The 22,732-nt window shown below is 41.2% G+C and overlaps 1 protein-coding gene across 1 annotated transcript; it reads right to left on the reverse strand.

Annotated features, from left to right (window-relative positions):
* Nucleotides 1-107: 107 nt before the first annotated feature.
* Nucleotides 108-21,148, reverse strand: STAT1 (signal transducer and activator of transcription 1, 91kDa). The gene is made up of 21 exons (XM_009995241.1): nt 21,021-21,148; nt 20,288-20,432; nt 19,017-19,115; nt 16,698-16,793; nt 15,901-15,979; nt 14,765-14,856; nt 14,048-14,199; nt 13,614-13,772; nt 12,132-12,224; nt 11,581-11,640; nt 10,702-10,731; nt 10,523-10,616; nt 9,632-9,673; nt 9,058-9,141; nt 8,465-8,563; nt 7,782-7,917; nt 5,952-6,007; nt 4,702-4,796; nt 2,304-2,451; nt 820-1,003; nt 108-187 (listed from the first exon to the last, which is right to left on the reverse strand). Exons 1-21 carry the CDS (start codon nt 21,146-21,148, stop codon nt 108-110), a joined length of 2,151 nt encoding a protein of 716 aa, XP_009993543.1.
* Between the last annotated feature and the right edge of the window lie 1,584 nt (nt 21,149-22,732).

The following is a 22,732-nucleotide window of genomic DNA, read 5'->3' on the forward strand; positions in this document are numbered from 1 at the left end:
AGGAAAGATTTGATAGGGGCGCCTACACCTTTAATATTATGAAGAGGCATCAACTACAGCTAAAAAGTTATTATTAGATCCTAAAAATCCAGCATTTCTGTGGAAACTTACACTTCAGATACAGAAATTAACTCAGTCTTGATGTAGCCGGTTCCCTTGGGACCATCCACATCCATGGGTTCTGGTGCTTCAAGGAAAAAAAAAAAGAAAAGCTTAATGTTTGGCCTTATTTTTAGCCAGGTTACTTCACGTTGCCATCTTTATTATAGCAAAAATAAAGCCTGTGACCCAGATAATGTGCAGGTCTCTTTCTCATGCATTTTATAGCATTACGGTTAATATATTCCAATTTTTTTGGGTCAGATTTTCCTTTTCACTTTTTCCCTATAGAAAATAGGGAATAAAAACAGCCGTAAAGTTTGATGTAACTATCAACACATCCTGCCATGCCCCCACAGCCAAGATCAGTCCTGTGTATAGTCAAATGAGTAATGGTTCCAGCAGTAAGTGGGAACATGCATCTCTGAAATATCTCCCAGGCTCATATGAAAGCTGAGTTAAGGGGCCAGGGACAATTGTTTTTGAGTTTTTGATCTGACTGGCTCTCATGCTGTGCCACTTCAAGAACAGACCTTTTCTTAACCTACTAAAGCTTAGATACTTGTCAGCTGAGCAGCACTCCAGTGTGGGTTAGGCTGCCACGACATGCAACTGTCCAACCGCTCCCCTTTCTTTCCATGCCACAGAAATTATCCAGTGCCCAAGTATCTCAAGAACAAACATCATATTTACACTGTATGAGCCATTTATAGCACTCACCCTCCTTAGGCCTGGAGTAGTATTTGCCAAAGGCATTGTCCTTGGGTATATCCGGGTACAGAAATCTCAGTGGATTTTCAGGAATGTTTTCAGCCGCCATCACTTTGTAGTTGCGAATGATATCTGGGAAAGTGACAGCACAGAGCTCCTTCTTGGTGTAGGGTTCTACCGAGTGGAACTGGGGCTCTGCAGAGGAGAGACACGGCAGCTCTTCAAGTGTCAAAGTTTTGGAAAAAAAACCATCCAGAAAAGCTGCAGCCACCGCCAGAAATTCAGATGTCAGGTGAACAAAGGGCTTACCTGGATGACACCTACTGTACTGCAGGTAAATATTTAATAACTGTCAAAGGGAACGGACAGTTGTTCCGTGGGGTAGGAATGCATGTGGGGGACAGCACATAGTGATGGCTTTTGGTGCATTTGTATTCAGAATGACTGGGCTGAGGAAATGAACGTGGTATTTCATTACCTAATTAAAGTTGTGCTACCTTTTCAACATGATGTGATTCAAACCTTAATGCCTATTAGGAAAGTTTGATCCCAATACACCACTTGGAGCTCTTATGAATCATAAAGGGAGATAGATAAAACCACCTTAAATGCTCCAAATGCTATCATCCTTTGCTCAATTTTTGGATGTTTCAGCTACAAAGGCAGCAAAGGAAAAGGAGTAATTCAGGTACATGCAGCAGTTTTCCTCCAGGTGTTCTAGATTCTGGGCACATCCAAGTGAAGTGTCAACAGCTGCAGCAGCCTGGCAGGAGGGGCTGATTCCAGTCGGATGGTAAGGGAAGAACCCTGGTTGGATACATGGGAGATAACAGCTTTTTGTAGCTTTTAAGTCTCTAGGCTTCCTGGAAAGAGGGTGAGAGATGCAGCTTCACTAAGTGAAGAAGTAACCTTTTCATCAGACCTTCTGGAAATGAGAAGAGGGTGACCTGCTATGAAAATCAAGTAAGTGAATATGTGGTTACCTGCGGAGAATGTGGGAAGGTAGGAACAAATGCGTTGGACTGTGAGTTAGAGAAAGCTTTCTGAGAAATGAGTGTTGTACACAAGGTGAAGTACTGTGAGAGAACAGTAGTACAGAGGGCTGAGTTTGGCTGTAGTGAACTTTTCCTGGGAAAGAAATCTTTGATGTGGAAGGTAATAAGACTTTGGAGGACCTGCAGGTGTGTGGGTACTAAAGGAGTCTTGCTAAGAGAGACCCTAAGGAGGCAGCTTGGTCATTTTGTCTGCAACAAACTTCCAGGCTAGAAGCAGTACATGGGAAGTGTTACTCGTCCCAGCTGGAACCTTGAACAATGTACTGTGTGGCTTATGCACTACACCAAGTAAAGCTACAGCTTATGGCTTGTAAGGGGGGGAGGGGAGTGCTGCTAAGGTCGTGTCTTGTATTGGTTCTCTGTGTGAAAGAGAAGAGCATAAAGGCTTCTTGCTCTGGTGGGAGCTTATACTGTGAACACAAAGATGTTCTCTGTTACTGACTTACCATTTTGGGATTCTTCTACCCAAGTAAATGTGATTGCTCCCTCTCTGCTGCTTTCACTGAATCTTAGTAAGAATGTTCCTGGTTTCTGGTCCTTCAATAAAGCACGTTCTTTCTCTTTGCTGATGAAACCCATGATGCAGCTGTAATGTTGAAAAGAAAAAGCTGAATTTACTCCTCAACCTAAAATCTAAGCTGTGCTGGGCTAGCTGGGGAAACTAAAAAGCTAAAAGTACTTGTAAAAGCCTCACAGAAGGCTTTGTCCTGGGAAAAGCTGGCAAGTTAGCAGTAGGGCTGCTGCACTGTGGAAGTTGTGCATCACCAGACCTTCCCTCAGCACCCTTCCTTTTGCCTGGTGACTTATACAATCATTTTCCTGAGCTTGAATAAGAAAGATCATCTTTTGTTGTCAAAACTGTGGAAGTAGAAGAAAAGTTATATGTGTGCAGTGTGGTTAGATTCCAGTTAGAAGTTTTAACTTCAAAAGTATATGAAGGTGTTTCTCAGTGTTGGCTGATTAAACAGTCTGCTAGCTACCAGACTGCATCCATAAAGTGTGGAGTTTGTTTTGTTCCTTGTGTGTATTCTCTAGATGAGCTGTTAAGATTGTGACTTCAGCCCCCCACCAAATACACTATGCTCATCAAATGTCACGCTGTAGGCAAGGAGGCCAGTGTGGTAATTTTAAGAAATTAATTGGTCTGAATAGGTATTGTGGAGAAGTTGTACGAGCCAGAGCTATAGCATAAACCAGGTCAAAACTCAGCAGCTTTTTTTAAAAGGTCAGAATTTCTTTGCGCTGCTGGTTATTCCTAAAAGTACTCCATGAATAATGAAGCCTTGAGTAGTATTTAGAAAGTACTACTACTGTCCTTCTGTGCATTAAATAAGGGAAAGTACTTCTAGGACAAACTGCTAAATATATTTGATTTTGCTTAGAAATTTCAGGTGGTGTGGGCTGTGCAGAGTTATGGGTATTTGGGGGTTTGTAGGTGGTGTGGTTGTGTTTTTGGTTTTTTTTTAATGGCATGCTTAAGGTAGCAAATGTGTATAATGTTGCTCTTTAGCCTTCCCATGCCTCAGGCATGAAGAAAGCTAAGCGTTATTGAGGCTGTAATACTTATTCTTTTGTATACAAGGGGAGTCTCTAGCCTCATGAATACTGTAAGTTGGTGTCTTGCAAACTGTGAAGACATTTGAATAGGAGTTTTCTCTGCACTTTCCATTTTTGCCTCTCTAGAAAACCAAGCTCTGTGACTATCCAACAGAGCCAGCTGAGAGAGGAAAAACTAGTAGTACTGATCTGTGGTTTTGACTATGTTCTGGATTTAACTTGTACCTCCTTTTTCTGTTAAACCCTGGAGAGAGGCTCAACCTAGAGCAATGATTAGTGCTAGTCAAGCCTGTATTGCCAAACCCACGTGCAAAAGCACTCCTGGAGGCACAGATCTGCACTGAAAGAGCACCAAATGGGAGAGAGTGGCAACTCTGCTTCAGTAATGGTGCCAGAAGTTCCTCCTGCACTGGACTCCACTTAACTAAGGAATCTGTAGGCTTCAGGCAGGGAAACAAGGCTTGTAGTGGTGAAGGGCTTTGACAGAGCTCATGTGGAGCTAGGGGGTAATAATTTGAAGCCTGCTGCTGAATTTAGCAGGACAGGGCAATCCTGCTGTTGTAAATTCTGCGGACCTGTGGGATGTTCCACTGAGTGCACTATTGACAGGGTTGCATAATACAGCTCAACTTAAAAGGCAAAACTGTGGCCTTGGCTAAGCCTGTTTCTGGCAGCAATTTCTTCTGAAATCCACAATACCAAAACCAAAAGTCTGTTAAACCAGTATTAAAAGGCAAATGAAACTGTTTTTCCATCTGGCAGAGTCTTACTACTTAATACTCTATTAAAATTGATAGGACTTCTTTCTGGGCTCCTGTTGCAGATTCAAGTTCAGAGTCTGGCTGCTGCCACCCAGAGGAGGTTCAGAATTAATCTTTAATTGTGGGTAGGTTTCTTGTTTGTTGTTTTTTTTCAAGATGGATGATCACTTTGACTTATGCTTTGTGCAGTTTAGTTTTCCCTGTCAAACACAAAAGAGGCTCTGTCCTAGGGTGTGGAAAGAATGGCAGCAAAGTAGAAAAAAATCAAAACAATCTAATATTCAAAGTCCTGCTCTGTGACTTAAATGGGACAGCTTGGTCATCTGACATTCTTGTTTAAAAGCAGTTGCCTTATTGGAGGCTTCCTCACTACTAGAATTCATTTCCTTCAGATGTTCTGCTTGAAAATTCTACTTTATTTATCCCAAGTATCTGCAGAACCAACTTCACAACCTGAGGATGAAACTGCTGGTCTAAATGAGACAATAGCCACATCTTTAATTTCACTCAGGTCTTACCCGTCATTCCAGAGACACAGGAGATGTTTCTTAATAAGCTCCAGGATTCCCTCAATCCACAGCCAAAAGGGGAAATTTTTATCATTTATATTTTCCTGCAATTCAGAATATGGAAAGGTATGGGTGGGAAGGGGGAGAACAGGGATACTGAAGCATGAGTGTTATAAAGTAGAAAGGAAGCAAGCTCTCAGTCCTGACAGCATCTACTTGTTCTTGCATTTTTCTCCCCTCTTTTTTCTTTTCCAACATCTCCATATTCTCATAGGTTTTTTTTTTCCTTTTTGTTTCTCTACTCTAGAAGGACAGAAACTATTGGGAATGAAATATGTACTGAATCTTAAGACAAAAGGCAGTGTGGGAGGCCTGCCTGAGCCTAAAATACCCATAAACATCTAATCCATCATCTCTCCTGCAACAACACTGGCCTGAGATCAGAGAAAAGGCTCTGGTTCCTGCTTGGGCACTACCCTTACTCGAGCTCTTGGACATCCAAACCATCCCATGGGGCCATCAACCAGGCTAGTTAGCAGGACAGCTTAGGCACTTTCTCTTCAGACTCCAGTTTGTTTCTCATGAAACTCATATTAATGAACTTGAGTGCTTGTAGGTCACCAGAGCTATGCTCTTCCCCTGGAGTCTCTTACTGTCTGCTGTCATCTCCTGCTTATCTACACTAGTTTAGGGTTTAAAGCCAAAGAAAGCGTCAAGGGTTCTGCTGTCCTGCTGCAGCCAGGGTTACAAAATCTCATGCTGTAGCCTTCTGCCATGGTGCTGACCCTCTTGGCTGCCCTGTGCTAACTAAATCCTTGCCCTGATTCAGTTGTCCCTACTCTGGGAAGTGCCTTTCACTATGAGAAAGAATTGCTCATCTTGCTGGAGTTTTTGCTGCTTGCTGTAATAGAACAGTTCTCCTTTTCAACTACTAATAGCAATTGCCTTAATAATGATGAAGATGCTGTGTTTAAAATATGCCTTTTTTTTTTCTGTATACTTTACACAGCTCAAAAGAAATCTCAAAATCATCTACTCCTTGCTCTTACAAGCTCTTTTTCTTCCTGCTGCACTACTTTAACCTTGCCACCAAAGCCTCCCACAACTAGTAAACTCTAGAATAAATAGGGCCTGCTGCTGAAAAAGGGAGCACCGTATCAGAGTTAAAAAAGAAAACCACCAACCTTCCCTCCACCAAAAAGAAAAACACCCCAAGGCAAAACTTCCTGTTCCACCTCAATTTGAAACTGCAGCTATACCTTGCAGAATCTTGTCCAGGGGATAAGGCCATCCTGACATCCTCCACTTGTTGGCCCTGAACAGAATAAATTTACTTCAGTCATGTTCCATAAGTGACTCAGTAAGGCTGAAAGAAAAGTACTTAGAGCACCAAGTTCTGGGAGTTTGCTTAAAATTTGAGCTGTTGGACTAAGAAAAGAAGTGCAAGGCTACAGTTTCTCCCCTCTGGAGAAGTTCACTGCATAAGAATGACCCAATGTATTTGAACCAGACCTGGTTCTGTAAGGAATAAAATAATAATGACATTTTCTACACTGTGCTACACATCACACCTGCCAGTTTGAAAACTCTTCTGGGAAGGAGACTGAAATCTTGTGCATCTCTTCTCCAGCAGAAGAAAATTGCCATCCATAAGCTTTTCTGTAGGAGCTCAACAGACCATACATTTTTGAGATTAAGAGCTTTTCTGTCTAAACTTTGACTTGTAGGATTTTTTGCAGAAACTCCTCCTAGGTCTACCCCAACCAAAGGGTAATTTAATTCCTGTTGCAATCATTTCCTCCTGCCTTGGTTTTATGCTAGCAGTGTTTCATAACTACATCAAAACAGCAAAGAAAATCCTGCACTAGGACTACTGTAGGTAAAGCTTTCCAGACCTTGACTGTATTCAGAGCCATGTTCTTTCCATTCCAGATGATGCTATGGATTTCAATAAAGTCAGGAATCTGCTGCTTTTTCCTCCCATCTCTCTCAAAATAAACTGGGTTAGGGAGCTTGTGATACTTGAGACTGAGATTCTGTCAACTTTCACATCACAAAAGCAGCATGTCAGTTGGATCCTGGCACCCTGTTAAATTCTGTGTTCCTTGCACTGAGTGATCCAGAATACATAATGTTCAGCTACCTGGATTTTTTTCAGTAGTGTAATGTTTCTAGCTGTAGAGAGATTTAAATAGCATCCCTACTGCTACTCAGAGCTTGACAAGGCATCTCTGTAGTTCTGAAATGGAAGTTGACCATAGAAATGTGTCAGTGGTCACTTTTTCTTCCTGGTGGTTAAGAAGAGTAATAAAAATTACTCCTCCTGCAGAATTCGGATAACTTACCTATTAAATCATTAAGCTTTTTTGTCAGATCTTGTGTCTTGTGGAAATTAGAGGAAGGGAATTAGAGACTGCAATGTTTTACTTATCACCTAGAAACACAGATGGTAAATCCCTTTAAATATGAATGCTTCCTGAAACTTAAGGTTAGTGGAATATACTGATTCAACAGTATTTTATCTGTAGTCTACTATGCAAACTCAGTAGCTATGTCAAATGCTCTGCCTATCAGGAGAACTGACAAGGAGTTTGGACAGTTAGGGTTTTACTAAGGACTCTCAGCTGGGATCCATCAAATTTGGTGTCCTTCATAGTGCTTCCACTTTCATATTGCAACTGTGTTTATGTGGATAGAATAAACCCCTGCCTGTACTTGGGGGCATGGATGAAGTTCAAATCGATGGTGATGGATTTAAAAACTGACCCCAAAAAAACCCCAATAAAATGCCAAGAAACAGCCATCTTCAAAAAGCTCTTCAAAAGGCTGAAGTAGCCCCAGTCTGCACTGCCCTAATGCATAGAAATCCTTCCAAAGTTAGAACTGCTGATTTTTTTTTGTGACCTGACCTCCTTTTGCAAACTCTACTGAAAACTGGCAAACACTCCATTGCTATGAAGGGATATTATACAAGGCAAAAAGGTGTGAGAGGAAATGAAAACCTAAAATAATTAGCAGGAAAGATGCAGAAGTAGCTTCAATTGAAACAGTAGAGCCAAAAGGTCCAGAGCCCTGGAAGCAGACCATACCAAGTAGCTTCTCTCCCAGCATGCTCAGCTGATCTGGGTTAAGTCCTCTCTTTGTTACAGATGAAAACTGCCAACTCAAAACTTCAGAAAGTGTAGACCACTTCGCATAAGGCGGATTCAGAAAGAAAGACAAGTTCTAGAATGCAAGGGAAAAATACAATCTACAGTTCATAAACATTAGTTTTGGAATGTCAATTGAATTTACAAAAGTATATTGCCAAAACAGAACGCAGACTTAAGAATGGATGTCAGCTTGAGACAAATCTAGAATAGCAAGCTGCTATTCTGGCAGGCATGCCTTGCCAGGAAAAGCAATCTCTTGGACTTTGCTTTGGGAATGTCTTCTCCCAGTGGGCAGAACTCCTAGATTACAATGGGGTGGTCTATTTGAGTTCTGGAATGTTTATTTTGCTTCTCACTTTATATACTGAATACAGTGTGTAATTATGTGAGTTTTAAAAATTGCTCTGTTTAGGATAGGTAAGTAGGTCACTGTGATTCTCCACTGAGTCAACTGATTGGAAAAAATGCAGCACTCACATATATGGACAATGCCTGAAAATTATGCATAGTATTTCTGATACAATTTTGGGAACTGTGGAGGCTCCTCTTCTTGCACTTAAAAGAGCTAGAAGTGTGTGTGTGTTTGGAGTTTTCTGTGTTTAGGTTGTTTTTTTAAATACCTTGGGATCAGTAGACAGCATGTTGAACCATAAAATGGAGGCCCATCCACTTGGAAGCTGGCTCACGTTTGAGATCACAACAATGGGAAGGGATGTGGTCTGAAAGGGACACAAAAGGAAGCATGTCAGGTGGCCTGTACCCCTGCTGCAGTCTCTGCATTGCCCCACTGTATTTTCCTGCTTGCATGGTCTTAACTTTCACTTGAAGTTTGTATGTAGAGGAAAAAGTGCAAGCATGATGAAGTACTAGATAGATTCAGGTGATTTTTTTGTCTGGTAAAGACTTCCATTTAGTGTTGGTTATGACAGCACTGTTGGGAACAGAGTTCCTAGCATCTTGCTTCTGAAATAAATGGAAGCAGATCATTAAGAGAGCTTAAAACATGGGTTGGTTCTGAGATATTTTGCAAAGCACATCTCTTTATCCAGAGGATTGACAGCATTCTCACATGTGTATACAGAGATGTTGGGAATTGTCACATATATTTTGAAATAACAAGTGTTTGATATCAAAGTACTTCTAAAAAAAAAATTTAGGTTTTCAGTATGAATGACACAGAAATTTAAGTCCATCTGTTTAACCTAAGACATACCTCTAGGTCTACTACCAAGCCAGGCTGGCACAGCTGTGTCTCAAAACTCAGAGAGTGAAGTTCTTCTGTTACAATGAGAGGACCCTTTAAAGAAAACAATTTAAAAAGTAAGAACATTTCAGGGACTGAAAACTGCCTGGGGGGAAGGTAAGGCATTTACCATGAGGGAGGGAACCTCTATAGTCCACGCTTACTTGCTCTGGACCTCAGAAACAGCATACAGGTCAAAGTCAAGTGACAATGCTAGCTTTCTAAAACTGTTAGAATGGGCATTCTCTTGGCACCTTTTTGATTCCTACCCCAAAGCCACAGAAAAATCTGTCCTTGTCAGAAAGCCCTGATAAAGCTAGCTGCCAGTGAGGGAAAGTCCAGAGGGACACCACTCTGGCAGCAGTTCTCACTTGTAAACACCTCCTATCTCCTGACTTTTTTCCCCAGAAATACTGAACTCCTCTCCTATTGATCTGTTATCCTGTGTATTTCTTAATGGCACTAAGCAGAGGACCATCTTAAATGCATGAATGCCTTTATAGAATTGGGCAAAAGCTTTACAAAGAAGGTTAGTGCTGCTTACCTCATTTGTTCTGCTTCCTGCATTTTTCTGTTCTTTCAATTGCTGCAAAGGAACAAAAACCCTGTCACTCATTTACCTCAGCCACAAATGAAAGTGGTAAGGGATGCAAAGGTTTGCCTACTTCAGTTGCTCAACTGCTTGCAGACTTGCTACACTAGCATCTGATGTGATTTGGTTCTGAGGAAGCCAAGGGGTTAATCTGTATGTAACTGCTGCACTTTCATAACCCGTTCATCTGTGGAAACAGATATTGTACCCTTCTGATGTAATGCCTTTGTGAAAGATGCTGTAGAAGAACGGAAGCAGTGTGAAATCTGGAGGAATCAGATGAGATACTGGTTTGTCAAAGTACCCCTCTAAACTGGACAATAAATTTCAGACAGTATCTGATCTGGACAAGGAAGGGAGACTTCCATGTTCACTGGTTCAGGAGTTGCATTTTTCCTTTCCTGTTCTAATGATGGAACCAATCTGATTTATCTTGCAATCTGCAGATCAAGTGTTGCACAGTCTGTTGAAGGCACTGAATTTCTTGTAGCTGCCACCTCCTAGACAATTTTTCTCTTCCAGTTCCAAAGCTCTAACCTATTCCAAGATCTCCCACCTAGCATTTTTAATCTTCTTTTCATTCGCCTCCAAAGAACTCAGTGCAACATAAGCTCTATGGCAGCAAATACTCTTTTTTGCATGTACTGTCTTGTTCCAGTGAAAAAAGCATTTCAGTTGAAACGGGCCAAAAATTTCAAAAAGGGAAGAACAAAGAAAGATGTTCAGTTCCTCTTATGTAAAAGTAAACAGTGACTTCACGGCAAAAGCAATTTGTTTCCATCCTACCACACCCTCTACCCACAGAATTACATGGATGTGTCAATAGAACAAAAAATCCCCTACCAAGTGCCTGAATTCTGCTGCTAGACTTCCATTAGTAGATTCTTCCATGTTCATTACTTTTGTGCTCGTTCCCAAAATATTAAATTTCCTGAACCTTCATAAAGAGAAAAGAATTGTCTCAAACTGATTGAAAGAACCCAATATTAATATCCCAAATTGTAACATAACCTGTAACATACCCTTTGACTGAGTTCTTCTCATTTACGTCTCTGTCAAAAAAAAGACAAATGACAAAATAAAAACCTTTAAGATTCTGCCAAAGATACAGAAAATGTGGGGGGGTGTTTTAGTAGCTGCCTGAGAACTGGCAAAAAGCTGCTGTGAAATCGTTTGTGCAAAAGAGAAGCCAATTGGTTCAAGCAGTCAAAATAAACTGTGCTACACAGGTTATCTCTTAGTGAGGCTTAAGTTTTGCTATAGAGGCTTTGTAGTCAAAGTCAGTCCTTTTTTTAATACATAGGCCTTATCTCTTGCTCTGAGAAAAACGATACAATACTGTCAATACTTTAAAAGTATCCAACTTGTTGAATGAATTGCTGCTTCATTTGCATCAGTTTTCCCACCCGTCAGGGTTTTACAGAGTTGCATTGTATTTGATGTACTTCTCAAAGCCTCAGCTGCCACATCCACATAAGTATTTATTTTTCCTTTTCTCCATTTCATGCATGTTTCTGGACCCTAGAGCTGTTTCAAGTGAACAGAGTGCCTCTTAAAGACTTGAATGTAAAGACAAAAACCCACCTGCTTTCTAAAAGCACAGGCCTCTCATGACCTTACAACCACTGCCCTTATCTTGGTCCTTATCTTGGAGAGCCTGTTAAGCTTCTCTCCCTACCCTTAAAGCAAATGTTAAGGTCTTCTGTGCTTTGTGACAAGTCTCTAATGACAAAGAGACCTACAGCAAGGACATGGGTAAGAAAAAGGGAGGATGCACTTGCTGCCATAGAGAACTAGCCTGTTCCTGGCAGCTGAATGCTTGTAATATGAGTGCCTTTTGGATTTCTGAACACGAGGACTGCTTACCACTAACACACAGGGATGAGAAAAATGCAACGTACTTGTCAAACAGAACTTTCACTTTCAAGTTGTAGTTCAATTCCTGCAGTTTCACCAGCAATCTGGAAAGAGAGGCTTTTTTAAATTATGACAATTGCAAAGGACAGGTTTTCTTCTATCACACTGCTTATCATAGGTATATTTACACTGCACAACTCAGGGCCATGTATAAAGTCCAAGCTCACTCCATGAGAGATACTATACTTGCAGTGACAGGACAAATTTGCAAGGCCTGTAGACACTGATTCCAGGTCCTACTTTAGAGAGGAAACTAGATGGGCAAAGGAGTTACTCTTCTGCATGACAAAGTGGTCTGCATGTGTCTGTCCTGCTGTTCCAAAGTGTTTCTTGTACCTGTGGTACCTCCCACTTCTGGTAAAAGGTAAAAGCTAAATGCAAGTTAAACTTTGCTAGAAGACATCACTGCCCCAGGGCACTTCCCTTCTCCTGACCTCAGCGCCTGGGCTACTAAGAAGTGCAATCCCCTTGGCTGTAGGATGGCAACAACACAAAAGGCTAACCTCAAAACAAGATGGGGAAGGGGAAAACATACCTCAGCTTTACAGTGAACTGTACTCCTGTCTTCAGAACTAATGGCCTCTGAGGATGTGTTGGCATGCAAGGCTGCCTCTCTACCACAAAAGAGCTAAGGAAAGAAAAGATTAAAGACACTAACTTATTAATGTTTTCTTTAAGGAATAAGAAATTACATTAAAAAGTGAGCTTTAGAAGAATGGTGATTTATCAGTACTACTAGACACTTTATTCATTCAGTTTCAATCTACAGAGGTCTTTGTGTGGATTTCTTTCACTTGCATCAACAACACTAGAAATATTGCAGGTATGAAGTGACTTCACGAGGGCTGGCTTTTCTTAGGCTGATGGCTTGAGGAGGGAAAGTGCTACCCTGAACTTCCATGAAATCAAACAGCGTGTGAACATGGTGATGCAACTGGCATAATCCAAGTGAGGAGTTTTACTTCACTTGCCACTTCCCAGTGCTTGCTACAGTCTTTTGGTTACAGAACTGTGAGAGTGCTCAGTAACAACACATGCCCAAGAGCCAGATAAGCTAGCTGGGGATTTGATGGGGGCTAGTTAGCCCCATGTATCAAACTCCTGAGGCTAACCTGTTCTGATATACCCAAAAATGTTGCTGTCTTGTACATCTTTTGTGCAACACACTGCTGTGGAGATATAAATTCAGAAATATTTTTACTGTTTATCATGTCCTGTGCAGCATGGAGACTTCTCCTTCCACTATACTCACAGGCAAGACAACTAAACAGCAGTTCACAGATAATTAACTGTAGCTGGACTTCTGTAGCTCTTGTTGCCTTCACTTAATTAAAAAGCAGCACCTGTGCTTTCTAATTGAAGATTAGTGGTCAAAGCATCTGAATGGGACTCTGGAAACCTGGGTTCTAGGCCCCCATAATAAGGTATTCCTACAGTATCTAAGCCCCTGTTTTTATCTACTAGTTTCAAGTCTTCTGCAGCATGTATTCCTGTATACTGTATATTGATAGGATTCTGATCTTCTGTGGGTCAAATACCAATTACAATAACTTGCATTCCAGAGACGGTACAGCAACATGGCTGGCCTCTCCATGCTGGAGACAGAAAATGCATCCAGAGACAAAGGGCTGGAGAATCTACTGTGTATTTATCTTGAGCATAGCTTGTTGTGGATGGCTTCTCGCCTCTGTTTACTTGACCTCTACAGGATTGAAGCTGAAAGCAAGGAAAGGACAAAGAAACTAGGAGTTTAATTCTCTAACCAGTGCATATTGTAGCATAGCCCCAGCTAACTTCAGTGATGACTGATCACAAACCCTTTCAGTGGGCCTAAACTTGTGGAAACCCTAAATAGGATAAATCTCAAAAACAGTTATTTAGTTTAATGTTTGTGACAAACCTAGGAAAACCTCAGAAAATGGGAAGTTAGTGTGCAGGACACTGAGGGAACAGAAGGACAGGTGCCCTCCATCCAATTACTTATGAAAATGCAAAAAAGACCCTTCTTGTCTATTACCTCTGGATGAGTTGTTTGAAAAGACTGTGTGTCTGATCCTGCAGAACTTGTTTATTTTTTGTGATGGGATCAGGGTCATAGGTGAACTTCTGTTCCAGTTCCTCAAGCTTTTTGAGCTGCTGACGAACTTGCTGTAGACTTTCAGCAATGATGGTGAACCTACAATTACACAGTTGTATTACTTTTAGCATGGGTTTGTATTGCAATAATGCTGAGACACCAGCCAGGAGGCTGTCCCTAAGGACTAGGCAGTGCACAAAGAACACTCCTTGCTAATTGGAAACGTGCTGAGGTAGTAAAACCAATGAAATGTAGTTATGCTGTGACAGAATCAAAATGTGCAATATACATAATTAGTATATTTCACAGATCTGGTGTTACAGAATCACACACTTCAAGCTCCTGGCCATTGCAATCCTTGACTGGAGACTTACCAGTTCTGTAGCTGGTCAAGACAGGCATTGGGTGGGCCGCCAATGCAGGCAGTCTGTTGCCTGTGTTTCCACTCCACCAGCTCCTCATTAATAAGAGCACTTTGTGTGTGCTCTGTGGCATTCAGCAGCTGCACTATCTTGTTCACCACTTCCTATAGAGAATACTAAATTACTGTTTGTTAAAAACACAGGAAAACTAAGTACTGTTTTTAGCCTTGTAAAATTCTGCAATGACCTTGAAGTTTGTCAGCAGAGGATGTTTCCTAAAACACCTGTTTCTTTTTAGCTTGTTTTTGCTAGATTTAAGTGAAGAAACAATGCACATTCAGCATTACTGAATTCTAAACAGCCAGTGTGTCATTCACCTGTCCCAAGTGTGTATCTGGGAGCCCCCAGTGCTTGCTGAATATCTGAGCACTGCAATGAGAGGAGCATCTTTTAATATAAATCTGTTTTTCCTCAAGAACGTGACAATTTATGTGGTATTTTCCCCTCTCACTGTTGTTTTAGTTTTACATGATAGAGTTGGATAAAGGTTGCTAGAAGAGTTGCTTACTGAGTTTCTAGATTTTCAATCAGGATGGAAGAAATGAGATCTTAGTTCAACTGATAGTAACAGAAAAGTTTTCTTCCATATAACTTATGCCAACCCAATGAAAATGAACATGTGATCAAAATGAAGTGTTGTTGCCTTCTGAAAGAAAACTGGTATGTTACCTTTCTCTTGAGGTCAAGTGATAAAAACATCATCTTGAGATTCATCTGTTCTTTCTTATATTCCTCCTGTGACACACCATTGGAGTCATGCTCTGTAAAATAAGTCCAAATTGTGAAGGTGAGGCTGAAGGAGTGGAACAGGTAATGCTGGCTGAGAACAGGGAAGCACTGGGGGGAAGAGGGACCCTGCCTGGCTAACATAAAGTGAAGTATATCTTGAAAGCTTAAGGGAGGAAATATTTACTGCCTCCTAGAGCTTTTGTGATTTCTCCTTTCCCCCTTCTGGAAGGACAAAGCCTACACTTACAGCACTATACAAGGAAAATCTATTACCTCAGTGAAGTAACTGCAGAGTTGCTTGCTTTTTAGAGCAAGAACCTGATCTTAAAAGATACACAGAGCAATTTGTTTTCATGCTGACTTCAGACATGTGTGACTCGTGAACTAACCCGGCAACAGAAGCTAACTCTTTCAAGGGAGGATGTTTACAGCCTCCTGTGAGTAGCCCAGGCTGACAGATCCTACACAGCTGTCCTAGCTGCTACCTGTGCTGCTCCCTGACTTTAAGTTAGAGGTAGTTTTCTGCCTCATGAAAGTGTTAACCTGCCTTGGAGTACAAAGAGCGAGATCATGGCTTATTGCTCCCATTAGCATCTTCTGAATGTGTCCCTCTTCTGAGCAACGGTGTGTTGGAAACTGAAGGGGTATTTTTCAGAACAAAGTAAAGAAAGAGAGACCAAGATCATGTAATGAAACCAGTGTAGACTACAGCTCTATGTGCTTCCCTCAGCACTCAAGGGCCTACAAAACTTAAAGCAGGAAAGGCATTTTTAAAATACAAGATGGCAAAGAGAAGCATAAGATTAACTATTTAGATGTACGGTTGAATAGTCAGTCTACAGAGTTTGCTATTTCTAGTAGGAAAGGGATGTAGAAGACAAAGGAATGCTCTGTTAACAAAGAGGTACTCACTCTTTTAGAAGAGTAATATACAGGGATTTTCAGGAATTTAGGTTTCAGCATAACGAAGAATTAATAAGGGAGGGACATTATCAGCAACTCTGACTACACAATGTTAGGTTTAGTTTTCTAGCATAAGACAGTTACACAGGGTATGTCCTTCATAAATTACTCACCTCTGTTCTGTGAGGTTTTATACCTGAAGTCATATTCATCTTGCATATTCTCTAAAGTCTTGATGTCTTGCTCCACATCCTATAAAGCACAAATGAAAGTGGCCACAATTGTTAAATACTTTCATGTAGTGCGAGATTTCCGATTTGGAACTGCCCCAGAACCAGCCATTTACAGAGATGAAGTCCAGTTGTACAGCAATACTTCTTCCAGTAACTCCCTAACAGGAAATACCCCTAGACTTCACCTTTTATTTACCTTTCCTTCTCAGCTAACTAAAATCTGCTAATTATAAAATATGGAGGAGCCATCACTGTCTGTGCTGGCTACAGTAGAAAAAGTTGGAACAGCACACAGCATTTTAAACAAACGCTTTCAGAATCTTAGGCATTGCTTGGAGAGAAGCTGTCATGATGGTAGACATCTAGGACAAATACCTACATGCTAAATGAAAATAATAAATAGAAAAATAACTATCTTCTAGTTAACAAAATGGTCAGTATATGATTTCTTAAGAGTTCTTTCTCAGTTGCTAGTATTTCAGATAAAAAGGTTTTGTTGCTAAAACTCAAGCACAAGAAATCTGACTGATTAGACCAGTCAAATCCCTATCTCTACTATGGTGCTGTTGAAAATAATTAGTTTCTATTGTCAAACAGTCACTGATGATAGAGTTAAAAAACAAACCAATACCTTATTTTTACTTGTCATTTTAGAAAATCTTATGTACTGAGTGCTTTTCAACATGTATGAATCATCAATCAACAAACGCCACTTTAAATAGTTAAACTATACTTACCACAACACTGTTTTTTACAGCCTTAACTTTTTCATCAAGCTCCTTCTGCCTGTCCAGCATCCCAACCACAGTGTTCTGTATGCTCCCCACTTCCATCTGAGGGAAGCAAGCAAAACAAAAACAAAAGTCAAACCAGAGTGACTCAAGACAGCAAATATTTTTCATTAATGTAACTTACTGGTTTTCATTGGCAAACAGCTTAATGAAGCATGTTGTGATAAATCCTATAAAGGCTTTCTAATAAAAATTCAAATTTTAGTGAATTTGCAATTAAAAAAATATTAAAAATGGCTGTTTGGTGATGCTGCATATTTTCATCATAGCAATCAAAAGCTATAAACATATCCTCTTTTCTTTTTGCACAAATGTATTCTTTTGTTTTGTGCATCTTCTAAATGTATTTCATGAAATTGGTGACCCTGAATGTTGGGCAACATCTACATTAAATGTCAGACTCAATCTTACAGGATATGGAGAGACACAGGCTAAAAGCAAGAACAAGACAGGTCTTGGGTACAGGCAAATGGGGTAACCTGGTATGCAATTTTTTTCCTAGAAGGCATTTAAGCACACTGTAGATCTCTGTATAACAGAGCTTCTTTCAAAGCTTACCCAGTATCATTCAGGAATCTTACTGCGTGACATCAACTCAGGTATTGCAGTAATTTGAAAGACAGGTTTTTCTTTTAATTCCCTGTATTAGCATTACTATTGGTGTCAGAAACTTGCTGTTTCTCTAATGTGGGACACTCAGGTATGCATTGTTGCTCTGACTGATGCTTCAACTTAAACTCAAGTAATCTACAGTACTTATCTTGGGAAAACAGCAAAGGTCCCCCTATCACAGATCTTAAGTTAGACCACTAAGGCAATCTGAGCCCAGTCTAACACTTGGGGTTCTCCTTTGGTCTTTAAGATGCTTATAATAGCGCTTGCTCTGCAGCTTATCCCCTGAGCTTTGGGAAATGAGAATGCTTACCAGAAAGCAGCAGTAGGGCATGATGGTGTACCTGGTGCCAAGAGCAAGTGTGGGAAGACTTGTTTCCCTTTTTGATTATGCAAATGTGTGCTGGTAAGGCAGCTGTGTGTGCCTTACCTCATGTGCCAGAATAGAAACTGAACAGCTCACTGCAGCTACATGGGAGCAGGGAGTGGCTTTGGATTTGACAATCGCATTTTCAGAGGAGCTAGTTTTGGACATGGTTGCTTTAGAACCTTTGTTGAAAGCCTATGCCTTCCCACTCTCTACAACATGCATTCAAAACCTTTCTCTAAAGGAAAGCATTTTGGTATCAAAACTTACTATGCTTGGTCAGTCATCACTTTATTGCATAAGGGGATTACATCTAGCTGTCTAGTTTGCATGTCTGTCCCAACTGCAGAATTTCTTTTGTTGCAGAATGGTTTTTGCCAAGGAAAAATCAAAAACATGAAAAGTCAGAGAACAGCCAAAGAAGGAGAAGCATGTGGCTCAGAGGAAAAAAATGGGTTTCATTTAAAAAACAATACCAAAAAAAACCCTGCAAAAACACAAAACCAAAACAAAACAAAAAACAACCAACAAAAAAAAACAAAACAAAACAAAAAAAATATAACTGGGAAGGAGAATGACAGAATGATTTGGGTTGGAAGGGACCTTAAAGATCCTCTAGTTCCAACCCTCCTGCATGGACAACCTAAGCCAGTGTCTCACCACCCTCACAGTGAAGAATTTCTTCCTGTCTAACCTAAATTTTCCCTCTTCCTGCTCTGATCCACTACCCCTTGTCCTGTTGCTACATGCCCTCATAAAAAGTCTGTCCCCAGCTTCCATGTTGAAAAAATAATTGTAGAGTTCACATCACTCAATAAATAAAAATTGTTTCTTTGCTATTTCCTATCTAAATGCCTTGCATAGCACTAACAAGACACACTATCCAATTGGTATTAGGTTTAGATTGGATATTAGAAAGAAATCCTTTACTGTAGTGGTGGTAAGAGACTGGCCCTGGTTGTCCTGGGTGGCTATGGCTTGCCCCTCCCTGGAAGTGCTCAAGGCTGGATTGGATGGGGCTTGGAACAACCTGGTCTAGTGGGAGGTTTCCCTGCCTATGGCAGGGGCTTGGAACTAGGTATCTGATCTTGAAGGTCCCTTCCAGCCCTAACTATTCTGTGATTCTATGGTACATACTACTGTTCACTTTTATGTCTTTAAAAAAAAACCATGGTGGGCAGAGAGAGGGCAGCATGTTTCTTCATTCTATCTTCTTTCACTCCCTCAGTCCCAAATAATCGCAAAGGGCAGATACAACTGCAGCAGGCATTCCAAGACGAAGTTACCTGACTTGACAACTGGGCACTGTTCAGTATTTTCCTTTCTTCTTTCAGACAGTTGTTGATGATCATTGCCATGTGTATTGGGTCTTCTTGGAAGTTATCCTGGCATTAGAGAGAGCCTTGTTAGAACTTGCAAGTTCTTACTTCTCATCTCTTGTCCTTCAGTGAGTCGGTTGGCAAAGAGATTATAGTGAGTGGTTGTGTGTGTGTCTCAGGGCACACATGTGCCATAGCATGCTCCCAAGACTACAAGAAGTGTGACAGCTGCAACCATCTCCAAGAATGAGTTTCTGTTTTAGTTCCTTAGTGGATGAGGAGATGGGCATTTGCACAAAACAACAGGAAAGGCCAGAAATGTTACTCAGAGAATCAAGACACTTCCCCATGATTCTAGAAAGCTCATCCTCTCTCAAGAGCCACCATCCCACACCCCTGAAGTAGAGCTGCTAGTTTTGAAGGGTGGGTGTTCTAGTTTGACAGGCACAGCTCTTGCTCACTGATGTAAAGTGCCACTTATGAACACAGTTGAGGCTTGATACAAATTCAGTCCTGTTGTTTTCACATGCACAGCAAATGGGTTGAAACATGCTCTGGATGGGGTACTGCCCTGCTCTGCATCAGAAAGGTGCTCCTCTGGGGGTTGCTGAGCTGTACTGATCTTCTTGACTGATCTTTCATTTCTGGTCTATAGTTACTATGGGCTAAGTACAGCCTAGTCACTCCCCTAGTCACCAAGTTGTGGTGAGAAGTTAGGTGAGTGGGAAGTAGACTGCCTAGTGAAAGGAAGTCCACTAAGGGTGTGTTCTGTACTGCTGCTCACTGTCAGTTGCTTCAGCACTTTTCTTTGTCGGTACAATATGATGCTCTGAAGTGCATCGTATTGTTCTTTGTTAACTGTAATTCTGCAGTTACATGGGAAGGATTTCTTCCCTGTGTGTGTTCTGTATCAGAGGCTTGTTAGGACACTGAGGAAGCTGGCTGGGGAAGGTGTAAGTGTTCCAAATACAAACAGTAAATACCTCACATAAGTTAACTTTCTTTTTTTTTCCCTAGAGTTTTCAGAATCTGTACCTATACTGGTAGTGAAAGTAACTTTCTAACTGTAGAGAACTGAAATAAAAACAGACAACATCTGAATTCTGGCTTTTAAATTAGGAAATTCCCTGGGAAAACCACTCATGGCAGGCTAGTTTGTTTAGTGGCATCCAACTGCACTACTGCAGCAATTCAAGCATATATATATATACACACACACACACACTCCCCAGGCATACCTGAAGATTACGTTTGCTTTTCCTTATGTTGTGTTGCAGCAAAAAGTTGTTTTCTATCAAGAATCTACTAAATTGATCATCAAGTTGTGACAGCAGGTCATGGAATAACACCGTAGCAAATGATACATCAGTGGCTGCATGTTCCCTAGAATAATTTAAGGCATGTTTGTGTTAAACAGACTTTCAGTACAGCATTCAAGAAATGCATGCAATAATATTTTATTTTTAATCCCCAAGTCCTGTTGCAGTGTATGGAAGCACTAAACATAAGCCAGTTTCATTCTCTCATTTGCCTCTATACAGAAACGTTTGTATTGTTGGCACATTCTGTGCAACTTAATTTATTCATTCAATGCACATCAAGAAGCTAAAAGTGAACCTGATGCATGTGCATGTTGTACCATTCTTCTAAAAAGACACTCTATAGGTATTGGCAAAAGTTGAAAGCAGGCAAACGGTGAGAGTTGCCAGGGTAGGAGCTGATCAGTATTAAAACAGTTGCTTTTGTTACAGACCAACTGAGGTAAACATGAGTTACTCTAGGTGTCCGGGCCCCCTGAAAGCCCTGAAAAGAGATAGGAACACAGGCTACAGCACCCACAGAGCTACTGAAGTGTCCTACCAGCAGCAAAGGTTCACCCAGCAGCTTGCTTTCCCAGTATTTTTCAGCCTGTAACTGTGTGTATGAGAACGTGGATTATCACACAACCTAAAGGCAAATTTCTGTGCTTACCAATCCTGGTTTTCCAGCCACTGTGCCAGGTACTGCCTGATTTCCATAGGAAAGCTGTCATCGTACAGCTGGTGAACTTGCTCCAAAAACTTGGAGTCAAGTTGCTGTAGCTGATACCACTGAGTCATCCTGAAGAGAAAATGATGCAAATGTTTAAGCAATATTTGGAATAAACTGGTGAAATGCAACTAATTTAGTTTTCATGAACAATGGCAAAATTGGGAGGAATAGGAAGGAAAAGTGCTTCCAGCAAACAAGCGTTTTGTTTTCAGCTGTAACAGTTTCACAAAGCTATTAATTAAAACTGAATTTAACTTCTGTGCTTGTTCTAAAAGAAGTTTATTTTCAAAATTGCAAAATAAGACAGTGTACTACTTAATGAAAAGGAACTCAAAGCTAAATTGCCCTTTTGTATGAGAACTTGCATTTTTTAATTTTTCTTTGAACCCCTTTTCAGACCATTTAAGGTGCTGGTAGTGCTACAGCTCTCTTGCTTAACAGGGATATAGGAATGAGGACCTGTGCATTTGGTATCTGTACTGTGCAGGACTGAGGTACAAACATACTCCCCACCACACAGAGGTGGAAAAAGTGAGTGGAAAATCAAAAGAAACCTCTATGGGTCCATTTTCAGGTGTTGATTGTGTCCTTAGTTACCTGCTCTGAAACTGTATTTATATCTCCAGTCACTTTAAATGGAGAAGTACTGGAGACCTGTTTTTCCTTTTATATGCTTTAGTTCCCACAAACAAATTTTTAGGCTAAATTAAGTCATGTGTACAGTAGGCACAGGTTACTTAAAATGAACCAGTATGTTTGAGAGAAATCATGCTGTAGGATAACACTTCTCTGACAGAGTGGCTGTATGTTGGTCTATGGGCCCTGCTGCAGAAATGGCATGTGAATAGATGTTCAAGGAACATTCCAGGCTGAGAACATGGGTGGTGAGATGCATGTGCACTTGTATCTGCAGCCTTTAAAAAAAAAAAGGGTGATAGGACCTATCCAACGAAGTGGGCAGCAGTGGGGTGAAGGACCATCTGGTATATGGCTTCCTGACAAATCCCTTTGTGTTTATATGCCTGTTCCCTCAGCTGAGTGGTGTGTGCTGTGTGCGAGAAGTGAGCATGAGTAAAAAATGCTACTATGTTTAAAGAGACGGCTTTTTGGATTGATTTGCATGGGATTCAGATTGCAGGTAACACAAGGCTCGAGCATGCTGTGGTGGCACTGAGGCAGTTCCATGGGACACTGGTTGAGGAAAGCTGGAAGAATTTGTCCCAATGCATGAAGTTAGTCTGCTTGGCTGTTTTCCCCCAGGTGCTTAGATGAAGATGTACTCTAATATTCCTGTGTCTAAAAGCAATTAGACTGGAAAAGGATTTAGGAGCAGCGACAAGAGAAGCAGAAGAGGCTGGCAATATCCTAGCACTGCAAACGCAATCCTTGGGGAGGCAAGCAGGGAAACACTGCAAAAGCGGGAAGGCAGGCCAGGCTGTGGAGGAGGCGTTAGAGATGCCAGTCCTGGGAGGCAGGGCTCGGTCTGCCATGGCCACACTGACCAGTGCGGGACGGCAGGTCCGTTCTGCTGCTCTGCCTTCCCCTGGGCCAGCCCACGGGTGTCTCTGGGGAAGACAGACCCTGCTGGAACCCCGAACGGGGAGCTGGCTGGGAGCTGTGCTGGCCTGTGTGCCTCAGAACCCCCGTGGGGG

This window comes from Chaetura pelagica, unplaced genomic scaffold (genome assembly GCF_000747805.2).
Source record: "Chaetura pelagica isolate M959 unplaced genomic scaffold, ChaPel_1.0 scaffold33, whole genome shotgun sequence".
Lineage (NCBI taxonomy): Eukaryota > Metazoa > Chordata > Aves > Apodiformes > Apodidae > Chaetura > Chaetura pelagica.

Excerpts from the sequence above, each read along its gene's own strand:
- STAT1 (XM_009995241.1), bottom strand. The coding sequence starts at position 21,148 with ATGACTCAGTGGTATCAGCTACAGCAACTTGACTCCAAGTTTTTGGAG. Across the intron at positions 19,116-20,287 it reads AAAGCAAACGTAATCTTCAG|GATAACTTCCAAGAAGACCC; the intron begins GTATGCCTGGGG and ends CTCTAATGCCAG. Across the intron at positions 2,452-4,701 it reads CTGTGTCTCTGGAATGACGG|CTGCATCATGGGTTTCATCA; the intron begins GTAAGACCTGAG and ends TCAACATTACAG.